Source organism: Vigna unguiculata, chromosome 5 (assembly GCF_037176805.1).
Source record: "Vigna unguiculata cultivar grain cowpea cultivar isolate G323 ecotype 2 chromosome 5, ASM3717680v1, whole genome shotgun sequence".
Classification (NCBI taxonomy): Eukaryota; Viridiplantae; Streptophyta; class Magnoliopsida; order Fabales; family Fabaceae; genus Vigna; species Vigna unguiculata.
This window is the reverse complement of record NC_140796.1, coordinates 51,804,169-51,829,596: the sequence shown is the minus strand read 5'-3', so window position 1 is coordinate 51,829,596 and position 25,428 is coordinate 51,804,169. Positions and strand designations below refer to the sequence as shown.

The following is a 25,428-nucleotide window of genomic DNA, read 5'->3' as shown; positions in this document are numbered from 1 at the left end:
CAATTTTTAAAATAAGATGTTCGAAACATATAAAGTATATTTTTTAATAAGTTTTCCATTGCAGAATAAAATTTCTGCAATACGAATAATGGGTTTCGGAATGAGTCTTCTGAAATATCTCTACTACATGATATTTGTTTCAGAAAGAATTTTCCGGAACATATTAAATATGATTCGTAAGAAAATTTCAAAATACGTTTTCTTAGCATTTTTTCTCTTCTTCTTCCCCTTCAGTGTTATCCTACTCTTTTTCTTTCTTCGCAGCAGTGGCAACATTGACAGTGTGGTGCAGCGGTAAAAGAATGTTTGAATAATTTCTTCTTATTGTGGGGGGTACAATTAATAATTGTGGAGACGAAGGAAGTTAGTAATTCCAGAGGCCCACGAATATAAAATTATGTACGTACTACATCATTGCTTTTTATTATTGATAGGGTGATAGGAGATTTAATGCTATTTTTACGTTAATTTTGAACTTTTTAGTTTAATATTTATGATTTTATATTAGTTCGTACGTTTTATATTATACAATACTAAAACTGTATTTAATTATTTTTTATTGTTTCAATTTAGTAATTAATTCTAAATCAGTTTCTTAATTTGTTTAACGACGAATTTAGTTTTTAAAAATTTGGTATAAATAAAACACGAGTCTTGGAAATATTTTCTTGACCACTTCAACCATTTGATTTACGATTTGTTGACACATCGTAGTTTGGATGTGGAGAGAAAACATTGTTGATTAAATATACATGAAAAGAGTCTTTGAATATCAAGAGAGTCTTAAATCGAGTGAAAAGTGGAACCAAACTCGTGAGAAAGCCCGAATTATATTTTATATTGTGATTTTTGTATTATTTCTTTACTGTATTTTTAAAATATATTTATAGAGACAGTTATATTCATGTTTTGAAATATATTTAAAAGATTTTTAAAATATCAATATTAGTGTATTCTGAAGACACAACAATTAACAACACAGAAAAAACTAATAGAAAATTTGAACTCCAGAAAATCCACGCGAAAAGTTTTATTGTTGTGAAATTGTAGATGTTGCGAAAGGAGAGAAGTTTGGAAGTAGTGGTCGGGCCAAATTGATATTGGTAGGCATGTGCTGTTAATATTTTTACCATATTTATAAGTTTGATGGTGGGTTTGTGAAGCAACACTTGTACCACACACACACATATATAGTTTTATTTTCATTTTGGAGTGGCCCCTCTCTCACATGATCTTCTTACTCAATCATCATTAATTAAGAAACCCTTTTCCAACCTTGTAGTTGTAGTTGTACATGTCTCATTTTATAGGTAGCTAGAGTAGTACATCATTATAATGCCATCCATTATCCCTATATCATCCACTTCTTTATTCTCTCTTCTCTAGAACAAGGCCCCGGGTGGGGCTCCCATAATTTATCACCCACCCTTTGCTTTTTGCCTCCAACCATACTCATTTTCCAATGGAGTGTGCTATATGTGTAAGATTAAGTTAAGAAGTTTAATTTCAAAATTAACAACAAATTTTGACTAATATTTTTAAAGTTTTGAGGTCAAAACAATACATCCAAATTAAGTATAGTTCTAATGTTTGATCTTCATACAAAGTATAAGTCCATTATTCACATTTCTCAACACAACATGATGAGTTTCTTTTTTTTTTCTATGTGTTAAAAAGTGGAGTGCAAACCTAAATCAATTTTATAAAATCAGTTTCTTAGATGAAGTTTGCACTCACTTATATATTGTAAATTGGTCAAGACATATATATCTCGAATGTGAAACTAGACACTAATGGGTGATACAATAACGGTCTGATAGTGGGTGAAACAGTCAACCCAACAAACAAACAACAAATTTTGTTAAGATATACTCTAACTCGTAACTTTAATGCCATATTAACTAGTTAACTCTAGGTCTAATTTAATTTGACAAAATTGATTGTCTAAGATAAGGTTTGCACCCACGTATATCGTATAAATATGTTTAATTTTTAGTTGATATGAGATTTTCCGACCAAAGAGTACTCTTTCTTTACATTGACAATATTGATTTAAGTAGAAAAACCTTTAACACAATTTTAATTCTCTTTTTTTTTATTGAAACAAATTGATCATTTTATTATTTTTAAATGGCACGTAGAAAAAGATAAAAATAAGGAGGAAAAACAAAAATAAAGAGTAACAATAATTTGGTTTCACTTTACTTGTAATTTTGTTCCAATTTATGGATATTAAATGGAGGCCATTAACCTAGTGGCTAACACACCGCCGGCTGAAAAAAAGAAGAAGATGAACATGGCCGTCCTCCCACCTTTGATTGTTACCTCAGAAGCTGTAGCTAGCCTTTTTCTAGCTTTCAGAAGAACACCATTTTCATAACCTTCTTCTAACTTAACTAGTGTTTTTAAGGATGCTAATAACACATTCATTTTCAAATCTTATAATTTTTATCTCAGTTTCATATTTGAATCTTGAGTATGTAGGTTTGTTTATATTAATCAGATTGTATTTTTTTCTAAAGTTATTCATGGCTTATGAAATTAAAAAATAATAACTTTTAATGCATCGAATGGGTGCGTGGTCAATATAGTGTATGAACATATTTAATTTTTTAATTCATTTAATGTTTTTTATTATTACTTTTTAAACAGTACTCAGAAGATATTTGTTATGAAGATACTATATATTTTGTATTAACCCTGAATTCCACAACTTGTTCAGGTAGCATCTATGCTATGACCCTCTAACTCCTAAGTAATGATGAGTAAAAAGTAGAAAACAGTAGCTAATTAATTTTGGGTTGAAGTTAAATATTCCAAAAGTAAAAGAGATTGTGAAAAGCAAATGAATAGAAAAATGGAGGTTGCTTGCTTTGCATGCTAGAACATGCCCATAAAACAAATTATTCCAAATATTTACACACACTTGGGTTGCCAAAAAGTGTAGACTCATTGATATGGAATAAAGCATTCGTTCTTTATTTATACTTTCTCAAGGATGAGACAATATTTATATCATGGATATTTATAAGAATTTGCAAGGAATATATTTAAAACCATTTAAAAAAAAATCTGATTCACTAGTACTTTGAAATTAAATTCTAAGCTTAATATAAAATGTATATTTGGTTAATAATTTAAAGTGAATTGAAAGTTTTACAATAAATAAAAATAAGGGTTAAATATGTTTTTGATCTTTCAAGTTTCAGTGAATTTTGGAATTAGTCCATCTTCAAAACTTGATATCAATTTAGTCATTTATCTTTAGAAATGCATGAATTTAGTCATTCTTACCAAATTTTGTTAAGTTTATTTGATATTTTAAACATATTTTATGATAATACTTAAGTTAACATTGAAGCGAAAATGTGTCCAACAGGGTAAACAATTCAAATACTATAATGAGATACGTTTGAAACGTCAAATAAACTTAACAAAATTAATTAAATTTGGTTAAAGGATTTAAATTCACGTATTTTTAAAGATGAATGACTAAATTGATCAAAAATTTGAAAGAGAGACTAATTCCAAATGTTACGAGGGACAAAAACTATATTTAACCCTAAAAATAAATAACATATACAGACTTATAAAATTATTGAGTTAAGTTTTTTATTTTATTTATTAAAATGTCTAATTTCTGATATAAATTTGTTTGTGTCATTAATACTGAATTTTCTCAATGTCAACCTAATATATTTTACACATACTATATGTTGTTAGAGAATATTTTTTGTGGTTCAAATGACTCTTAAGTTCTTCAAATTTAATGTAAGAATTTATCTTTAGAGTTAGCTATAGAGAGACCACACATTCAAGAGCACATGATTTCACATGAATATTGCATTTGTCATACAAATCACACCAATAATACAGTTTATTGTGAATGACAATGTCGTTTTAAATAATGGTAATGATGGTCCAATTTATTTAATCAATTAAATTAAGATTACTTTTATTTGAATTAAGTGAGTTTTTTGGAGGATAGGTGGTGGGTTAATCATAATCCTTGAATCCCATTAAGATTGTTATGAATGTGTTGTGTCTTTGACCAGAAAACGCACGAAGCATGTCATGTGGAAGTGATTTTGATCGATCACTTCACTGTTTTAGTCAAAATGTATTTTTTAAAGAATAAATAATTTTTTTAAATAATTTTTTTATATTTTAAAATTATTTTAAAAATATAAACTTCAATTATAAAATAAAATAATTAAAATTTAATGTTAAAATATCATTATTCGTGTTAAAAACTGGAATTTTCAAAGGACATTGTTATGCCTTATGTTGTGTTATGTTTCCAACCTTTTTGACTCTTCAGTCCTTTTCAGAGCATTAACACCTCAACATTTATTAAGATATGGCAACACGCCACACCAACCTTCTGTTTCATTCTTGTTCCTGTTTTTGCTAAGGATGACCAAGATTTGGATCAGGTATTAAAATAAGTCAATAAAAACATTTATTGTAGTAATGAAATATGAAATGTGTTTTAGAGTGTTAACATAACTGATATGTTAAAGTTTAGGGTAATATCTAACATAGACGAATCTGATGAAATATTTTAAACCAATAATGATTAAAGTTTGAAATATGTGACAATAATTCTGAAGCTAAAACAACTGCTTCATGGGTATTGCAATTGGGAATTTTTCATTGTTGTTGTGTTCCAAATCCACAGTGAGTAAAAAAGTGATAGGTACATTCATTCCCCCAGAGTGCAATGGAAGTGATGGTCACTTTCTATTCTCTTTTCAAGCAAGTGCTTCAACAAAAGGGATGTGATAATACATGGTGCAGACTTTAACCACAAGTACAACAACTATTGCCAAAGTTTTCATCTAATAATACATTGCTGCTGAATCCTATAAAAAGTTACAGGGCACTCAAAAACATCACCCTAGATTAAAAGGCTAATAATAATTGCATTGACGACTCAGAGAACTATATTTACATTACTACTTTTATCTAACCTAAACAAAGTGCACCACAATACTTCTTTCAACATGGAAAAACAACTGAGTTATCTCATCAAACATGCAATTTTATTCTAGTAGAATACACCATAGGAGGAACAACTTCCTTGAGACTCTTGAGCAAAATTTGCTGCAACTAAGGAATCTAAGATGGTGAACCAATTCTCATCTTCTTCATCCTCTTCATCTCCACCACTTTGGCTCCACTGAATTGAACTGTTCTTGTCAATTTCATCATTCCTTGCAAACCTTCCTCTGATGCGTGGCCTGCTGTCTGCCAATGTTTTCCTGCAAGCATACTGATTCCATGCAAAAACAAGTTAACATTTTCACACTGGTTTTTCACAAGTGATGGACCATTGAAAATATTATAGTATTACACTATAAATTGAATTGTAATATAAAGGGTATGTTGTTAATTACAAGTTTGATTGATCCTAGTAGTAATCTTAAAGAACAAGACAAAATCTGTGGGAAGATTTTCATGCTTAACTAAATTCTGGTCCTGTTATCAAGCAGAGAGTGTGGGGAACAAATTGACAAATTCCGGTCCTGTTATATAGAAAATGTTTCAGTTCTATTCTTAATCAGGATTCTGTCAAATGGATTATCTTTTAACTGTGTCTCTTAACTTCCAATTCAACCTTGGACATGATTGTATTTTTAATCATAGATCATGAAGCCAAGCACAGTGTTGTCCACTATATTCTTAGATTTGTGGTCCTTGAGGAATATATATATTTTTGGTTGATGCAGATGCAGCACACAGGACTCTATTCGCAACAGTAAAACATAGAAAGCTACTAAAAGTTTGTGGTTCTTTTGGAATATACATTAGTGCATAAAAGTTTAATAGATGCAACCCAGGTAGGACTTTATTCACAACAGTAAAACATTGAAAGCTACTCTAAGTAAATAAATATGATAAAAATAGTGAGTGTAAGTCAAAACGTTTTAAAAAAAAAATAGTAAACCTTAATTTTCTTGTTGAAATTCCTCTGGTTCCTCTTGCTTCTGTATCTCTCAATTCTCACCTTCTTCTCCTCTGGGCTATATCTGCAAGCTCTGTTCATACCTTCTATGATCATGCTGCTTTCGCTTGATAACGGACTATCCGAGAGGTGATTGTGTTGAGTTCCATTAATCCCCTAAACAAAACGTTCCATGTCATTAAAATCATAAAAAAAAAAAAAAAATCATGTTACAACACAACAGATAATGAAGAGGAAGTAAGCATATGCAAAAAGTAACACAAAGAATCTTCCTGATTCTACTTGACATAAAATTCTAGTACTAAAACAATCCAATGATCAAATCAATTGAACATAGCCACATAGGTACGATGAACACACCAGTCTTCTATTCTTTGACACATTAAATCAAACTCCTTTCATTCACGGCTATGCCTTACCTATTCACCAGTCCTTATTACGTACCAGTGTCAGAAAAAACTTCACTATTCACAAACAAACCGTACAATAATTTTAAGCCGAAAATAAAGTTCGAAGTGAAAGAGTAAACGGGTACAAAAGATGGGGTGACATCAAAATTAAAATTTTCAAAATCTGCAATTTATCTCTGTCATGGTCTTTTCAATCTACCAGAGTTCTTACTCAACCAGTTTGCACACCCAGCAAAGATTCTTCACAAAGCTATGTTATTGTGTGTTATAAGTTAACCAGATTGCACACAGAACAAAGATTCTTCACATGTGAGTGAGTGCATGAAATGAAGAGAAAAAAAAAATGTACCTGGAGATCACCGGTGCTGCAAACTCTCCTAACAGGAGCATCACGAGAGTCGAGCAATTCGGCGAAGAAAGCAGAAAGAGGGTGGTGGGTGGCATTGTTGGTGTAGTTGAAGGAGTTACTACTGACACTCCTCTGCATAAAGGTGGGAACAGAAGTGGGAGAGGCACCATAACTGCTATAGCCACTGCTACAGTTACTGCTATAGCCACCATAATTGTTGTAGCAGTAACTGGTGTGGGAGTTGTTGAGTTGGGGGAGGGTGTCGAATTGAGTGAGGTGAGGGAAGAGATAAGAAGAAGAAGAAGGTGAAGGAATGGGTGATGCAGTGGAAGAGTGTTCAAACATGGTGGAATGAGAGGTTTATGAGAAAAGTGATGGAAGGAATGAAGAAGATAAATGAATGGTTCAGTGAGTGCAAATGTCTGCATTTAAACACCTGTGAATTATGCAGACTGTAACACACGAAATTATTACACAATTTTAAATTTGTTATTACCGAATGTGTGGGTGACGTGGAGGATGACGTAATCATTCGATTGAAGAAGGGAAAACCTCGTTGACTTTAGCAACGTGTTTGTCTCTGAACTCGGAATTAGGTTAAACCTCTGAATTAGTCATACTCAGCTTCTTTCATCCATTTAACTTGCCATAACATCGCAATTAGTAGGTGTTTACCGAATAATTTTTTTTTATCTAAATCATGTTGTCCTATACTCAGCGGTAAGGACCTTTATGCTAACTATACCACTAGAGTTATCCACGACTAGTCCTATCATAAAAAGAATAGACGATTAGTTAACTAAACAAGATAACAACATATATGACGATTAAGTAAAAGTCGTCAATTCTAAATTTAAGAAATTATAGTAGGACTTCTAGTGTTAGATCACACAATCATGAAACTTGGGCCTGGTCCAACATGCAATAAAGAGAGACCTAACCCATAAAGGGATAAATCGTAATTAATATCTTTATAAATATACGTGAACCCCAACAAATTAAATATACACTTTCATTAATTCACTAATATGCGATTTGATATTTTAAAAACTTTTGCATTATTTGATATTTTAAAAATTTTTGCTAAGTCGATTGTCAAAAATCTTTTCCACATATAATTTTCTAAGGTCCAATCTACTAACATTAGAAGAACACATGTTCATTTTTCTAAAGAAAAATTTGCTGTCTAATAATATTATTAGTTGTACGAAATTATCAATAAGTTTTCTTTTTTTGGAAAAATATATCTAACTATATATCTCTTACCAAATATTAATCAAAGTATGTCTAGTTAACTTTATCTTTTAATTACATATTTTAATATTCTTTTAACATGAAATTTTGTGGCTCTATTTGTTTTTTACTGTATTCTCAATTACACGTCTTAAAATGGATTAAAATTTATCGGCCAATGGAACTTATAACGAGTTTAAGTTATATTATATATATATATATATATATATATATATATATATATATATATATATATATATATATATATATATATATATATATATATATATATATATATATATACCAATATTTGTTACTGTGGGTTAAATAAGTTGAAATCAACTGGAACACGAATTGACATATAGCCTTTTATCAACAACTTTTTATTATTATTCCTTCTGTAGTTATTTTAAGTTGATAATATGATATTTTTAGAAATTATAATGTGTTGCTTAATAATGTTTGATAATTTCAGATTATTTTATTTTATTAAATTTTGGAGATTAACATTTTAATTTTAAATTATTATATTTATAATAATATTTGGTAAAATAATAAATTTAATCAATTCACTTTAATTATGTTATAATAAATACATAAAATAATTTTAAAAAATAAAATATCCTTGAATTAATCAATCCATCCACTCATAATAAATTACTAAATTACAAAATATTTTACTAAAAACGTAAACATATTAAATCTATTCAGTTTTATTTCAACCCATAATAAAATCTATCGATCTTAAATTCATCAAACTGGATATATCTTGCAATATCTAAATTAATGCACTACTAAAAAATTTTTTTTTTCTTAATTTTGTTTTGAATTTTTTTTAAAAACTACTTATAAATTTTATTATGAGAAAAAAAATTGCAGGCTGCCAATTTTTTTTTTTAAATATTTTCTATAAATATTTTTTCAACAAATTTTATAAAAAATACTTGCGAATTTTATAATTTTGTAAGAAATAATATACAGCTATTTTTCTCTTTTAAATAAAATAAAATTGTATCGATGGCTGGTAAGTTAAATTTTATTTAATATCACACTTAATTATACACTTTTGTAAAATTTAATGTATATTAACTATTTTTAACGTGTACCTATTATAATACGTCTACCTATTTTTTCATTTTTAGCATAGTTAGATCCTAACTTTTTAGAGCAATAGTTTCAATTAATTTACTAAATTTTTCATCTTTTATACACTTACTGAACAACATAGTAACATTTAATGTGTCTTGAAAATAAAAACATTTTTTTGGTTTTGGTTTGGTGATTTGTTGGAAGTAGGAGGTGAACGAGACAAAAAGGGCAGAGGATACCCCATAAAATAAAGACTATGAGTCCAAAACTCCCAAATCATTTCACATTCTAATGCACATCACATGCTACCAACTTTAGGGCAAATTTTAAAACTTTCACGAAAGACACAAATCTTAATTACTTTTCCGTTTAACTAAGTCTTAATTAAGGACATGCAACTTAGTTCAATAATATATTATACAAATAATTTTTATTTTTCTAATACTTGTATTCATTTACAGTAAGTAAAATATGCTCTTCATTAGGAAGAAAAAAACTTAAAACAATATGCATAGCAAAGAAATATATAATCTCATATTTCTAAAGAATGTCTTAACTTGTAAGCAAAATTTGATAATTAAAGTCAAATTCAGTTTTTTTTTTCGCATTTTAAAAGTTTTAAATTTTATTTTTTAAATCTTTATAATAATAATTTTTAGATAAGATTATATGAACCACTTTTAGTATTTATATAGCAACTATAGATTTATCGTCGATAATATTCTATACAAATTTCCAGTTAGATAAGAGTATATTTTTTTTACACACTTCAATACTTTTAATATAATATCTATGTTTAATTTATCATCATCTACGATTAAATAATTTGATTTAATATTAAGTAATACAAAATATTTTTAAACATTAATTGGTATCAATGTTTTCATCATAAATTATTTTTTAAGACATCTCTCTCTCTCTCTCTCTCTCTCTCTCTCTCTCTATATATATATATATATATATATATATATATATATATATCTAAAAAATTAAACTAATAATATAATTGTTAAACTACAAATTTATCCACTAAATTAAAACAATATATATTTACAAAAAATTAAAAACCTTATGTGAATGGAGGTTTGAACTCAATCAAACCTACTAATTTTTTTATGAATAATAATGAGATTGATTATACGTAAAAAAAAAAAAAAAACCTTTTTTATTTCCAATGGCTCATTTCAATTTATTTAATAACACAAGGAATCAGAAAAGCAAGTGACATAAAAAGAAGTATACACAACATAAATTCAGAGAGAGACCTGTTTAAAACCTTAAACAGTGTAAAAATAAATGCCTAATGCTTATGCTCTCAATAAACTTGATATCACGATAGTACTTAAGATAAGTGTAGTCTTTTTCAACAAAGTACAGAACAATTTTTCATGATAAACAAAATTTATTTATAATTCTCGATACTTCTAAAATCAATTGTGATTGTGAAGCTCACTAAGCTCTCAGTCTCACGCATGGTCAAAGAATTTGTAGCACTTTCTCGTGTGGTCTTTTAGTGTTTTATATTAATATTATATTATATTATATTATATTATATTATATTATATTATATTATATATATATATATAAACAATTTAAATTTCTTAATACCATATAAATTAAATTTTTTTAATAGTACTACGTGTTTATTTGCATATATTTTTATTAATTTATATTTTATTCGATTCTTCGTAAATAATGTTTTTCTCTCTAACTACTCACAATATCAAATAAATTAAGAATAATGAATTCATGTATAATTTGTTAAACTAAAAATTAAATTTATCTTAATTGGTTATTTTAAGAATTTGTAATGTTGTCTATTTTCGTAAGCTATGATGTACAGATACGATATCAGATACGACACGTATTTGATACATCGATACGTTTATTTTTAAAATAATGTGATACGATACGCGATAGATATATGATATATGAATATTGAAAAGTGTATAATAATTCTTACAAATATAATAAATATATAATTGTTTATGTGTGAATACAAATTTCCTAATTAGAGACCAATTATTTTGGTACTTAAAACTTGGTAGTTAATGTTAGTGACCAATTTAAAAACCAAATCATAATTGAAACTACTTTAATTAACAATTTAGAGACCAATTATAATTTTTTGAAACTATTTTAGTTGTCAATTTGATCACTACATAGTGACTAATTTTTTTTGTCACTAAAATTGATTACTATTCAAAGATTTTATTGTAGTGTATTGCGACTTTATAAATTAAATATTTCATTGATAAATATCGTTAAAGTATCATAAAGTATCGAACACTATATGTAAGGATATATGACTAAACTTGAAGTAAGGTTGTAAACCACATCCAAAGCATAAAATAATAGTCACAAGTATATCTACTAAATTTTCAGCCACACTAAAATAAAGTATAATAGTGACAATTATTTAAAATACATATTCTTTATATTTATGATTATATAGGATAAAGTAATTGATGTAAAAAATTATTGGTAGTTTTATTTTATCCAAACCATAGACAAGTATTCAAATACCAATGCAATGTTACAGAGTTAAAATATTGATTAAGTGAGTTAAGATATTTAGTTAGGTTGTTAATCATGATTAGGTCGAGACAGAGGTACCTAGTTTTAGGTTGTTAGGGAAGATTTAGAATTTGGAGAGGGAGATTGAATGTTAAAATTTTCTTCACCATCATCATTGGGAAATGAATAGCACTATAAATATCTACCATATGTGCAGCTTTATGCAACTAGTAATCTGGTATTCTGGTGCATGTTGTTATCAAAATCAGAAAGCCATGAGAAAATATTTGCATGACCATTAACATATTATAAAATATTATTACACTAAACTATTTTGTGGAGATTATTGAATATATTTTGAAGTGATTTTCATAAACTCTGGGATTAATTAAAGCAGCCCAAAGCGTATTAGGCTCGCATTGGAATTAGGAGTTTTTGAGGCCCAATAACTTCAAAGACTGAACCTGGATTAAGCTACTTTTAACTTTTGTTGTCAAATTAAAGTCTTCAAACACATTTATTATAAGGTTTTTCATATTACCAAAATACGTTGATTTATTAAAGATAAAGAATTGAGTTGAAAAAAATTTGTTTTTTTTTTCTTAAATATGAATTAAATTAAACTTTATTCATTTAACTTAATTTACAAGTTAAATATTTGAGTCGAATTAAAGGTAAATCGACCGTAATTCATTAACAATATTTCTTATTATTTTTATTATTTTTTATAAATTTTATTATAATTATTTATTAATTTTAATTATATAGATTAATAAATTGATCTGTTTTTAAAATAATATTTTGAATGTTTAATTTCTTTTTAAGATTACATCAATTAGAAATGGACAAATTTAATATATATAACTGAATGAAAATCTCATTTTATAAACTGATTTTAAATTATTAAATTAGACTTAAAAATTTATTTTTTAAGAAATTTATCTCTTTACAAAAATATGTAGATGAATGTTTTAATTTTTAACTACAATATTAATAGTCTGCAGAGTGATGTATTAAGATAGATTGCAAAGTTTTTATTTAAAAAGAAATAAGTCAAATTGAGCTTATTAGTTTTTAGTTCAAAACCAATACCTAAATAACTCATTGACTTTTGCAATATACAAAATTCACATCATCCTGTAGACACAATGACAAACCTGTATACAATAAATAATGAACTTCAATTATGGAATGTTGAGGATAATAATGAACACCCTTTCACACTTTTTTAGTATTTTATTTCAAATAGATGAACAAAATCAGAATAACAAATTTGAATTTTTTACTGAATTTTTTTATATTGTTTCTGTATTGTATTTTTATAGTACATTAATTACTACTAATTTTAACGTTTTAAAATATATTAAAAAAATATTTAAAATATCAATATAATATATAAAAATATTCAGAAAAAAATAATATAAAAAAAATCAATAAAAAATCTGAACTCTAAAATAATAAAACAAAAAAAGTTAATAAAGAATCTGCATTCCTGAATAATAAGGCATACTCTGCTGTTACTAATCGATGTGTCATTAAATGCTAAACTGACACATTTCTCATGATTTGCATATGAAAAGGGGTTTTTTAGTGACACAAGTGGGAAAATAAATGGTGATGGAGCATAGCAGAGGCATCTTAAATGAAGGTAGGTCCAAAGGAATCGTGGATAATAATAAAGTAACATGAATGGTTGTTTGAAGAAAAGCATAAAAGGATTTGCCAGAATGAATGCAGAAAGAGAGAGTTGCATGAAGTGATTGTTACCAAAAGCAAGTAATAGAATGGGTTTGGGAACTAGAATTTGGGTGTGTAGTTCGGAAACAATGTTCATCCCAAACACCACCAATTCAATGCATTTCGAGGGTTCCATCTATGTTATCATACATCTTTGTCACCATTTTCTGGTCCCCACAACACGTTCTGCTTCTAACTCACTTCCGTAGGGCACATGCAACTTGAATTGACTATTTCTTTTGCACATTTACCTCATTTCATATCATTATGATAAGGTTCTCAAATAACCATGTACTACTACCCATATCCTATGTAGATTATGACCTAGCTCCTCCTAGCATTTTAAGATATTGCTTCTTTCACTTCTCAAGTTTCCAGCATTTGTATTATTATACTATCATGAGTTTTTTTTTTTTTTTCTAGAGAAGAATGTTTAGATTCGACATCAATGATAGATTTAAATATTTTTTTGGTTTTTTAAATTTCAGTAAATTTTAGAATTAGTCAATTTTGAAATTTTAGACCAATTTAGTCCTTCATTTTTCGAAATGCGTGGATTTAATCATTTTAATCAAAATTTGTTAAGTTTATTTCACATTTCAAGCGTGTTTTATAATAGTATATGACTTAACATTAAAGCAAAAATGTGTCAAACAGTATAAATAACTTAAATACAATCCTAAAATGCGTACGAAACATCAAATAAACCTACCAAAATTTGATTAAAATTACTAAATTCACGTATTTCGAAAGACCAAAGACTAAATTGATTCAAAATTTCGAAATGGACTAATTCTAAAATTTACTGAAAGTTAAGGGACCAAAAACATATTTAATCCTCAATGATATCTAAACCAAAATCACATAAGAGATTGTAATATTATGTACTATTTATTTATATATATTATATTTGTTTGAGTCAGTCACCAAGATAAGTCACATATCATTGTTGAATTTCTTAAAAAGTATTTTATTCACAAAATATAACTCCAATAAAACATGAACTCAATTTATATGAGAGAGATCAACATCAATTTAATTCAAAATCTTAACATAATAAATTTAATTTTTTTTATATGATGCTCAACTTTCTTATCATTAACCAATATAAAAATTATAATCATGAATTTTCAACGTACCAATATTTATAATTTCTAGAAATTCCCTTCCACTTTTTAATTATATATATATATATATATATATATATATATATATAAAATATGATGTGCTACAACTTCTGCGTGTTGAGATAAGTCAACCCTAGAAATAGCAATTGAAAATTTTGCAGGAATGGTTTGCCCAAAAGCTCTCACATCAATGTTGAATTTTAGTTCATAATTAAATAATTTGACTTACTTACGTTGTTAATAGTAAAAAATAACTCTTCATATCTCAAACAGTTGTTGTATAGAGTTCTTAACCTATGACAATCTCATGAGTTATTTATTGATTAAAAATCACAAATAATCCACTCTTCTCAATTATCTCTTAAAATATTCTCAGTACATTTCTAAACTATCTTAGTACGTTTTTATTTCATGTTATAATAATATTGTATAAATCTAATAATGATGATTATTTAAGAACATAATATAAACATTTGGTTGAAAAAGCACAAGACAAAGTGTATTTTACACCCTCTATATAGGTTGACTTTTCATCAAATGTTACATCAAAAGGTCAAACGATATTCTTGATTCGTAGTAGCAAATCAATTGCAAGTGGGGTCCTTTTTTTTCTTTTTTTTTTTGCAATTTAATTTAGAAGAATGAAGGGAAGATGAGTTGATTTAGGTATGAAGAAGAGAAGAAAAGAAAAGAATCTTGAAGCAGCGGCCTAAATGGAAGTAATGTGTATGTAATGATGTGGTGTTTTGAGAAAATAGGAGTGGGGCTTATGCTTAGATGGAAAGTTCAACATTCCCAATGAATAGTGGACACCCAAATTATCTATGGCCCAATAAGGCCCTTTTCTACACCTTTGTGGGCTCTTTTCAACACCATTCACAGTCTCCTCCACTAACTTCACTCATTCGTTTTGACTTTCTTGCCCATTTTTTTTTTTAATTTCAGAACTTTCCTATTAATCATCTTTTTATTCATTCATAATATAATTCAACACAGCTACAAAAGAATTTTACAACCAATTGTACACACAATTCATTAGAGAAGTGAGAACGGGCTACCCGACCCACTCTAGTTTGATCCATCATAAATTAATTATTTAGTGAATCAACATAACCCAACTTATTTATTAGTGAGTCAAGAAAAATTCGAACTCATCCGGTTTATCACGGATTAATTCACTGACTCACTTAATTAAAAAAAATACAAATTTTTTCGTCCCAACAAAAGTAAATTATAATTGTGATTAAAATCTAAATAAATTTTAATACAATCCAAAATAATGTTCAATCCTAAATACAAATTAAAATCAAAAAAATAATAAATTTGCATTTGTCAATCCAATATATTGACTAAAAAATAAAACAACTAAATGTAACCTAAATACAAACAAAATTGTGTGACTTTTTATCTGTAAGTGAATTTTTGATCCAACCTGACTCACCATAAATTCAACTTGAATAGTTAATTTTTCAACTGCTAAAATGACATTATGTTCGATAAGAAAATTTTCATATATTCGATGACTTTAGTTATCAGTGAGACTAAAAGACTCTCGTTGTTACCATTATTAATGTAGGTAGGTAATGTAAGGAGAATTTGTTATTAATTATCCAATATGTTTTCGATTAACATAATAATAGAAATCGTGTGTTATATATTAACTATAATATCATTTTATAGTAACAGGAAAACTTTCTTAATATGTGAAAATAAAAAGATAAAATGAAAGGACAATAATGTAACAGTCACTTTACCTGATAAAAAAACAAAAAATTATTTGAAAAAAATAGAAAGATTTAAAGTACTCAATGAATAAAAGAAGGGTTAAAACTTAGTCTAGGTTTTACTTAACAATTAATATGTCATTGTAAACGTACCAAAAGTTGAATGGAGTGGTAATAGCCCTAATATTAATAATAACCACAACTACAACCACATATTCAAAGATTGATAATTTCATAAATTACACATAGAAACACAAATAATAGAGAGAAATATATAAATTTAATAGTAGGATCTAAAAGCACTAGTAGCTAGAAAAGTTTAAAAGAAAGTTGAGTGATGCGTGGTGGCTCTTATGTTTTAGCATTAAAAGAAGAAGAATAATGGATGGTATAGTGGAATGGCAACAGTAGATTCTTGGCATTGAGAAAGACAAGAAGAATAAAACCCATACCCTAATATCATTCACTCACACACTTTTCACATTTTGCTAAAAGGAAGAACTCGTCGCGAAAATACAATAAAAATAAAATATAAGTCCAATTCATATAAAAAATTAACATTATTTATAATTTAAAATTTTACAACAATAAATTTATGAATCTTAGACGATGTTTAATTTTTTATTATATAAAATTTAGACTCACTTAAAATTCGACGCATAAAGTAACACAAAATTGACAATGAAAAGTCGATAATAGTTTTTGTTTAATGTCCATGTAAAACATATAGGTGCTTTTGTGAGTAAGAATGGAGTTGCTTGAACGTGTTTTCGAAGAATTTGGAAAGGGAAATGGGAATGGATAGAGATGAAATGGTTAGACTTAAGTTTAAGAAGTCATTTCATAGCTATCACTTTCTTGGTTGTCACATTGGTAAACTTTGTTGGGTCACATTTTCTTTGTGAACATGATTTTTGTATTAGAAAGTATCTGATTGGGCTTTGGATGTAGCATTTGCCAATGCCTCTTCTGATGTGTCATTTCAAATTGGACCTCAATGGACCTTCGTTTCTTGGCCCCTTTCAGCTCCAACCTCCACGTTGATGTTCATTTTCGGTTACACAATCGCTACTTTCATATTCTTTCGATTCATCTTCTTTATAAAATAGAAATATTTTACTATAACTTTCATTTTTTGTTTTTTAATTTTTACTTTCTGATGCGACTGGATGTGGATCATTAATCTTTTTTAAAAAAGATAAAGAAAAAAGTAATGATACATTAATTAATAATTTATATTAAATTATGTTAGTAAGTAAAGGACGAGAGTAAAAAAAATAGTCATTATATCATTATCCTATAATATAATTTACTTTAATTCATAAAAGAAGGTTGTGAAGATCTCAAATATTAGTAAGATTAACATTAAACAATTTATTCTCGTAGATGGAAAAAAGAAAAGAAAAATAAACTATGCATTTAGACTCTAAAAGTGCAGTACAAAACTATGTTAGCTTTGTAAATTTTGATATTTTTAATTAAATTTTGATTTCTTTTTTTTTCTATTGATCAGTCAATTTTAATATTTTCTAGACGGGTGAGTATTATTTTATTTTATCATTTTATTTACTTTCATTCTAGTAATAAGAAATACAACATTTTTTTGTTAATATAAAATAAAGTTTGATTAGATATGTGAGTTTTTTACTTAAAAAATACATTTGATAACAAAATTGTCATTACCGATGTTGTCCCTTTTTATTAAACAAGTTTAAAAAAAAGTAATTAAATTCTTTATCTTTTCATAGTATCATTTTTTTTTATTAGTTATAAAATCTCATACTTCTTAATACACCAAAACTAAAAATTCAATTAAAACTATTCATTGGAAAAATATTATGCAAGAGTTAATTGTAAGTGTTGTGGAAAAATAAATGTAGATGAGCTATTAATCTAAAAAATAGGTTGTTTGTGATAAAAAGCATATTATAGTTGGGAATGTGCATAGGTCAACTCAAATCTTAGTTCTCTATAAAATAGTTAGACTTCAACTAATGAACAAGAAAAAAACATGATTGTGGAATGTTGAGTCAAAAGGGCCTTCTTTTGATGCTAATTCACAATCACAAACACAAACAAATCATTCATGTATCGTAATTTCAACAAATCATTTCGCACATTTTCGTTATCGTGGGATTCAAACTTTATCTTGCAGTAATAATTTCCATGCCTCAATCATTCAAAATACAGTAATAAAAGTGCAACCACTAAGTTCTCTCTTTTCATTGGAATACAGTGGTGTGATATAGTGAAATTCTTAAGTTTAGTATTTGAATATTTTATATAACATTCAATTTTAGAAATAAAAAATATCTATTTATTACAATTAAATTAAATTTTAAAGAAAAAAATTAAAGTACAGATAAAAAGTCGTAAAAAATTTAATTTTATAAAGTCTAGAATTTTCTAGAGAGTTTTACAAATAGTTTAATATGGTGAAACTTACTTAAATAAAATAAAACCTTCTTGATATTACAAGATCTGGCATTAAAAAGTATTATACGACATTAGGTTGGAAAAATGAGAGAATAACACGTTATCTGGGCTTTGATACTTTAATTGGGCTTTCTTACTTTAATTGGGCCTTCCATGTAAAATTTACAGAATAATCTAGCTCTTGCTTTTGTTATCCTGAATAGAAAAAAAACATCTGTTTACACATCATTCATGTAGAATTATCTAAATTTGAGTTTAAATATAGTTTTGACAGCTCTAATATATATTTTTATTTATTGTTTATATTTTGTTTAAACTTTATTTACTTGTGTATTATTCTTAATTTTTTTAATTTTATTTTTAATAAATATGGAAACATAAAACAAAATAAAAAACATAAGTTAAATATAATTATTGAGTATAAAATTTAAAAAACTGAAAGTAACAAAACCACACAAATAAAAAAAGAACTTCGATATAATTATTAAATAATTTAAAATAAAGTATAACTAAAAACATAACAAAATTTTAGAAAATTTTGACTAAGAACCCTTTGCATACCAAATTTCAAAATTTGTTGTATCAAGAAATAGATTTCACTAATGTATTTTGGATTTTGAAATCCAAGTTGTTTTAAAAACGGATCTCACTTCCTATATCGGATTTCAAAATTTCATTAATGTTTTCAATGGATTTGGAAATTTGGTTACACTTGTTGCCGTAGTTTGAAATTTGATTAGTTAAAAAAAATGACTAAGAATCTAAGCATATCGGATTTCAAAATTCGGTACGTCCAAGAAATGAATTTAACTAACGCATTCCAGATTTTAGAAACGAATTTTACTTGTATCGGATATCAAAATCCGATTAACGTTTTCGACGAATTTGGAAATCCGATTAACGTCATTACTGGATTTTGAAATCCGGTTTGTACATTGTATTTTTTTAACTATTTTTATTATTTTTAAATGTTTTATAATTATTTTAAATTTATTTTTTAACTTTTATGATTTTGTTAGTTTTAGTCTTTTACTTTTAATTGTTTAAAGTATGTGTTTTTATTTATTTATTTTTAATTTTATTAATTTGTTATATATTTTAATTATTTTCTTAGTTTAATGTTTATTGTTTTATTAATTTATTGTATTTTTTTTGTTTTAATTCTGTTTTTAAAGTTGCTTTTATTTTATATCATTCAATTTTTATATCTTTTTTAAGAAAAAAAATTAATTAAATTTTAAATATTATACATTTATAATTTTAAAAAATTTTGTTATGTAATGTAATATGTGATTATAATCTTTGTATCTATGACAAAAGATTTTCCTTTAAATTTTTTAAAATCACAAGTAAATTTGAGTTAATGTCAGATTTCTCTTCGTTTATTAATATGTGCATATGGGTGGCAAAACGAGTCAGCCTTGTCCGTTTTGGCCCACCACGCCTTTGGCCACCATAAACTATAACATGTCCTGCCACATGATAGATCGGCTGGCTGGGTTGTCACTTTTTTTTATTTTAATTTTTTTAATATTTATTTATAAAATTTGTTGATAATATATATATATATATATATATATATATATATATATATATATATATATATATATATATATATATATATAAAGATATTGGAAAATGAATTTGTCATAATTGTTATTTATGTAGATGACATAAACATGGTTGAAATTCCTAATGAACTCATAAAAACAATTGATTATTTAAAGAAATAATTTGAGATGAACAATTTTGGAAGGACAATTTTTTGTTTGGGACTACAAATTATGCACTCCAATGGTGGTAAGGTCGTTATATGTTGATAGAATCCTTTTTAGACCTCAAGAAAATGATGAAGAACTTATTGGTCTGGAAGTACCGCATCTTAGTGTTACAGAAGCACTTATGTATCTTTTAAATTATACTCGACCTGATATATCATTTGCTATAAATTTATTAGAAAGATATAATTATTCACCTACAAGAAGACATTAGTTTGAATAAAACATATACTTTGTTACCTTAATTGTATTACGAATATGACTTATTTTATCCAAATGATTCAAAATCATATCTAATGGGCTATGAAGACGCATCTTATTTATCAGATGCTCACAATGATTGATCACAAATATGATATTTTTTCACATGCGGTGGCACAACAATTTTATGTCACTCTACGAAACAAACCATAATAGCTACATCGTAAAATCATGCAAAAATTTTAGCATTATATGAGGCAAGTCGTGAATATGTTTGGTTAAAGTCTATAATTCAATATGTGCAACAAACTTGTGGTCTATCATCATGATAAAATGGAATCAATAACCATATATGAAAACAATAGTGCGTGTATTTCTCAATTGAAAGAAGGATATATTAAAGGTGACAAAACAAAATACATTCTTTCAAAAAACTAAAAATTTACTCATGATCTTCAAAGAAATTATGATATAGAGATCCAAAAGATTTGTTTATGTGAAACTCTGACAAATTTACTTACAATGTCTTTGCCAATAAGAACCTTTGAGTAATTGGTTCACAAGATTTGACTCTATTACCTTAATGATGTAAGTATTCACGAGGGAGAGAAGTAGAAGATGAATAAAGAATGATGTGGTATTTTTTTCTTCAATAGGTTTTTATCCCAAAGGGTTGTTCATAGTAAGGTTTTAACGATGCACAATCAATGGACACTCAAGGGAAGAGTGTTATGAAATTAATGAATGTCCATTTACTTGCTAGCAGATGCTCATGATTGATCTCTATTGATATTATCATTAACTATTGTAATCATTGAGTTGTATCCTTTGGGTTGGGTTGTCTATTGTACCCATAAATAAGGACTTTTCCTAGTCTCTACTATTTCTTCTCCTTTATTTTGTAACACTCTATTAATTGTAAGTTTATGTTTGGAAATAAAATTTAATTTAATTATTATTAGTGTCTTTAAGTTTTATTGATATTAAAAATGATATTTAATGAGTTAAAACTTTTTTTTAATAAATTATACATTTGTTTTAAAAAAAATAGTTATCTTTGTTTTTTTGTAGTCATTTTTTATTATATTTTTTTCCTCTTATCTCTCAAAGACTTCAGTTTTGATTTTATTTTATTTTCTTATCTCTATGTGACTTTAAATTTGATTATATATTTTTTTATCTCTAGGTCAATTAAATTTTGATTCTATTTTTTTATATTTTGATGTGATTTAAATTTTGATTCTATTTTCTTCTTTTATCTTTCCATGCCTTCAATTTTGATTTGATTTTATTCTTTTATCTCTCTTACTTCTTATTTACTAATTTCACTCATTGTATCTCATCCCTTTCTTCTATTCTAGAATTCTTCTTGTGCGAATTTTGACAGATTTCATTTCTTGAATTGAATCTCATATTGTTTCTATGTACCAATTTTTTTATTCTCATTTTTTGTTAGTATGTTTTTTTTTTTCTATTTGTGTTGATGTTGTTTTTATTCTATTTTTTGAATTTGTATTAGGCTTAGAAATGTGTTTGTTTTGCCTATTATTGTTTATGGATTAAGGTTTATGGTTCAAGCTGAAAAATAATAATTTATTTTATTTTTTTATTAATGATTATTCTCAAAATAAAATTTTCAAGATTTATGAAAGAGTTGAGAGTTGAGAAAGAGAAAGAGACTTCAAAATATACTTATTTTTAGTAGTGTTTTACATATTAAAATTTTTTATTTCATATAAAAATATATATATATGTCAACTAGAAAATTCGAATGAGACTATTAAAATATTCATAAAAAAGAAAAAGTTAAAACTTTAATTGCATCACAAAAATGAGTTATGAATAAATTTATAAAAATAAATTAAAAAAAATTAAAAAATACAATTAAAATTTATAAAAAGATTAAACAAATTAACCTTATTATTTATTAAAAATAAATATTAAATAAAATTAATTTAGACAGTTTAATAAATATTTTACATAAAAAAAATTCAAAATAAATTTGAAATAAAAAATATTATTCTTAATTTTATTTTATGCCTCTGAAACTCTTGATCCCACCCTCTAAAAAATAAATATCAGTAACAATTAGAAGTATAACAAAATTATAAGAAAAAGTTTCCAATAATTTTAAAATCAGAAATTTTATAGAAAGAGAAAACGTTGATCACGTGCATGCTTTTATCCAACGAGTTATCTTTCTTCTTCTCACTTTTAATTATTATAGCAATAGATATTTATAGGTATGGACAAATTTATTTTGGATTATCATAATATAGTATTATGTGAACGGTGTAATTTTTCTATTTTAGGTCACTTCCATTTATATAATAGATTTTCTACACTTCGAAAATTCTTTTTATTACGAGTTAAAGTAATTTATTCCTACACGACCTACTCCAGTGGGGATGTGTCTAAAAAATGGCTAATAACTATTTTGTTTTAGGAAAATTATGGTGCAGTAAAGTTTTTTTTAATAAATTTTGACAAATTATCTATTTGGATAAAAAAATATATTTTATTACTTCATTTTGATTGAAATATAAAAAAATATTTATTTTAATTTTATTTATAGAAGATTTGTCAAATTTATCAAAAATATATTTGTGAAAACATAAATTTCCTTTGTTTTAACATGTAGTTTATTTACTTTCATATATCAGAAGCTCTATTTAACATTAAATTTCCAGGAATTAACTCCCCCACTAATATAATTTTAACATTTTCAGAATAAATAAAATATAGGAGTCGAAACCATGAATGCAATTTTTTTTTATTTATTTAAATGAAGTGAAAAAAATGTTTGCTTTAAAATATAAATTATTTATTGAAAGTTGTAATGGACAAGAAACTATAAACGTTATTTAAGGATAAGAATCTAGTTTAATTAAGGTTAAAAGTATATTTCTTTTTTAACATTTTATGGGTATTTTTAATATATATAAATAAAAGAATAAACATTATTTAATCTATCATTCCAATCACTCTTCAATAATTTATTTTGATTTTTTAAAGTAATGTGATGTGATAACTTAAGTTAAAAAAAGAGAGTTAAAATATCACTATTCTATATATAAACTTATTATAGTGTCTATTTTCATTGCAAAATAATTAAATAAATGTTTGTGTAAAAACTATATGCATTGATAATATATAAATTACACTCCATTTTCATTCGGCATAACTTATAACTTCAAAGTAATGAAATTTATTTACGTATTATGGTTTTGTCCTGAAAAAAGATATTTTGCTACCTGTAAAGACAAAAAAAAAAAATAATAAAATCATATAATAGAGAACAAATTATATAAGTACAAGTTACATTATCTTTTGTAGTATCAATAATTTATATATGATTTAACTTTTATTAATTCATGTTTTAAATTATAATTATACATTACGTAAGTGCTGCGTTGATTTTTATTAAAGTTGAATAACTAAATATATTATTTCTTTGTAATTTTTAAAACTGTATAATTGAATTTGATTTACTGTAAGAATAAGATTTAATAAATATAATTTTTAATGCTACAGTAAATTTTAAAATAAAATTCTTCAATCAATATCAAATACTGCAAATTACTGAAATACTGATCGTAAGGTATCTACACGTGCTCCTGGACCCATCCAGGCTGTATTTCTTCAAAAGAGTTAAATATTTTTTAAAAAAAATTAAAATTAATTTCTCTTTTGAAAATTTTAATTCAATTAAATTTTTTAATTTTTAAAAGATATGAATTTAATAATTTTTAATTATGTTAAATTTATTTTATATTTTAAATATATTTTATAATGATATTTTAGTTTATTTATATTATTTGATATATTTTTACTTTAATATTAACGAAAAAATTTGTTTAAAATCTAAAATAAATATTAAGATTTTGACTTAAATGATTAAGTCCACACATTTAAAGAAATAACAGATTAAATTAATTTAAAATTTACAAAAGGAACTAATTATAATTTTTACTAAAATTTAAAAAACTAAAATTATATTTATCCCTCTTCAAACTTATAAAAGAAATATTGAAATTTATTTTAAATTTTTTTATGCTAATTTTTTTTTATCAAATACTATATTTCATTAGTCTGAAGAAATGGTCATTCTGTATGCTACAGTAAATTTTAGAATAAAATTGACTAATCAACGTTGTCACATGCTGCAATTGTGGAAACATGGGTTGAAACTAAGCTATCATACACGTGCTGGACCACATCCAGGTTGTATTTCTTCAAAATTATAAGAAAAATATTGAAATTTATTTTAAAATATTTTTATGCTAATTTTTTCATCAAATACTATATTTCATTAGTTTGAAGAAATGGTAATTTTTTATGCTACAGTAGATTTTAAAATAAAATTGTTCAATCAACATTATCAAATACTGCAACTATAAAAAAAATTATGGAAATATTGAAAATAAGCTATCCTACACGTGCTGGAGCCCATCCGAGTTGTATTTCTTCACAATTATAAGAAAAATATTGAAATTTATTTTAAATTGTTAGCAAATATATTGTATACATACAAAAATCAGAAATTAACCATCTAATATTTTATTTTATACAAATGCATATATTTAACTGTGAAGTGGTAAATTTTCTTTATACACATACATATTTAAATTTTTGTTTAATCCGTTTTCGCTTTATGGCTTAGTTTTTTGTTATGTGTAATTAATTTTACGTATTTTATTTCCTTCCACTACAAAAAAAAATTATGCTGGAGAGTTTTTTCTTTTAATTTGTGAAGGTTTTTATCCTACAATAGACGTTTTTAAAATCTTTGCAGGAAGAATCACCTCAACCTATTTGTAAAATTTTGGTCGATTTGTGATATCTAAGTTACATTATGA

The 25,428-nt window shown here is 25.8% G+C and overlaps 1 protein-coding gene across 1 annotated transcript; it reads right to left on the bottom strand.

Moving 5' to 3' along the window:
• Positions 1–4,634: 4,634 nt before the first annotated feature.
• On the bottom strand, positions 4,635–7,132 carry LOC114184224 (uncharacterized). The gene is made up of 3 exons (XM_028071505.2): positions 6,728–7,132; positions 5,951–6,124; positions 4,635–5,275 (listed from the first exon to the last, which is right to left on the bottom strand). The coding sequence occupies exons 1-3, from the start codon at positions 7,070–7,072 to the stop codon at positions 5,051–5,053; spliced, it is 744 nt and encodes a 247-aa protein (XP_027927306.2). The 5' UTR covers positions 7,073–7,132; the 3' UTR covers positions 4,635–5,050.
• Between the last annotated feature and the right edge of the window lie 18,296 nt (positions 7,133–25,428).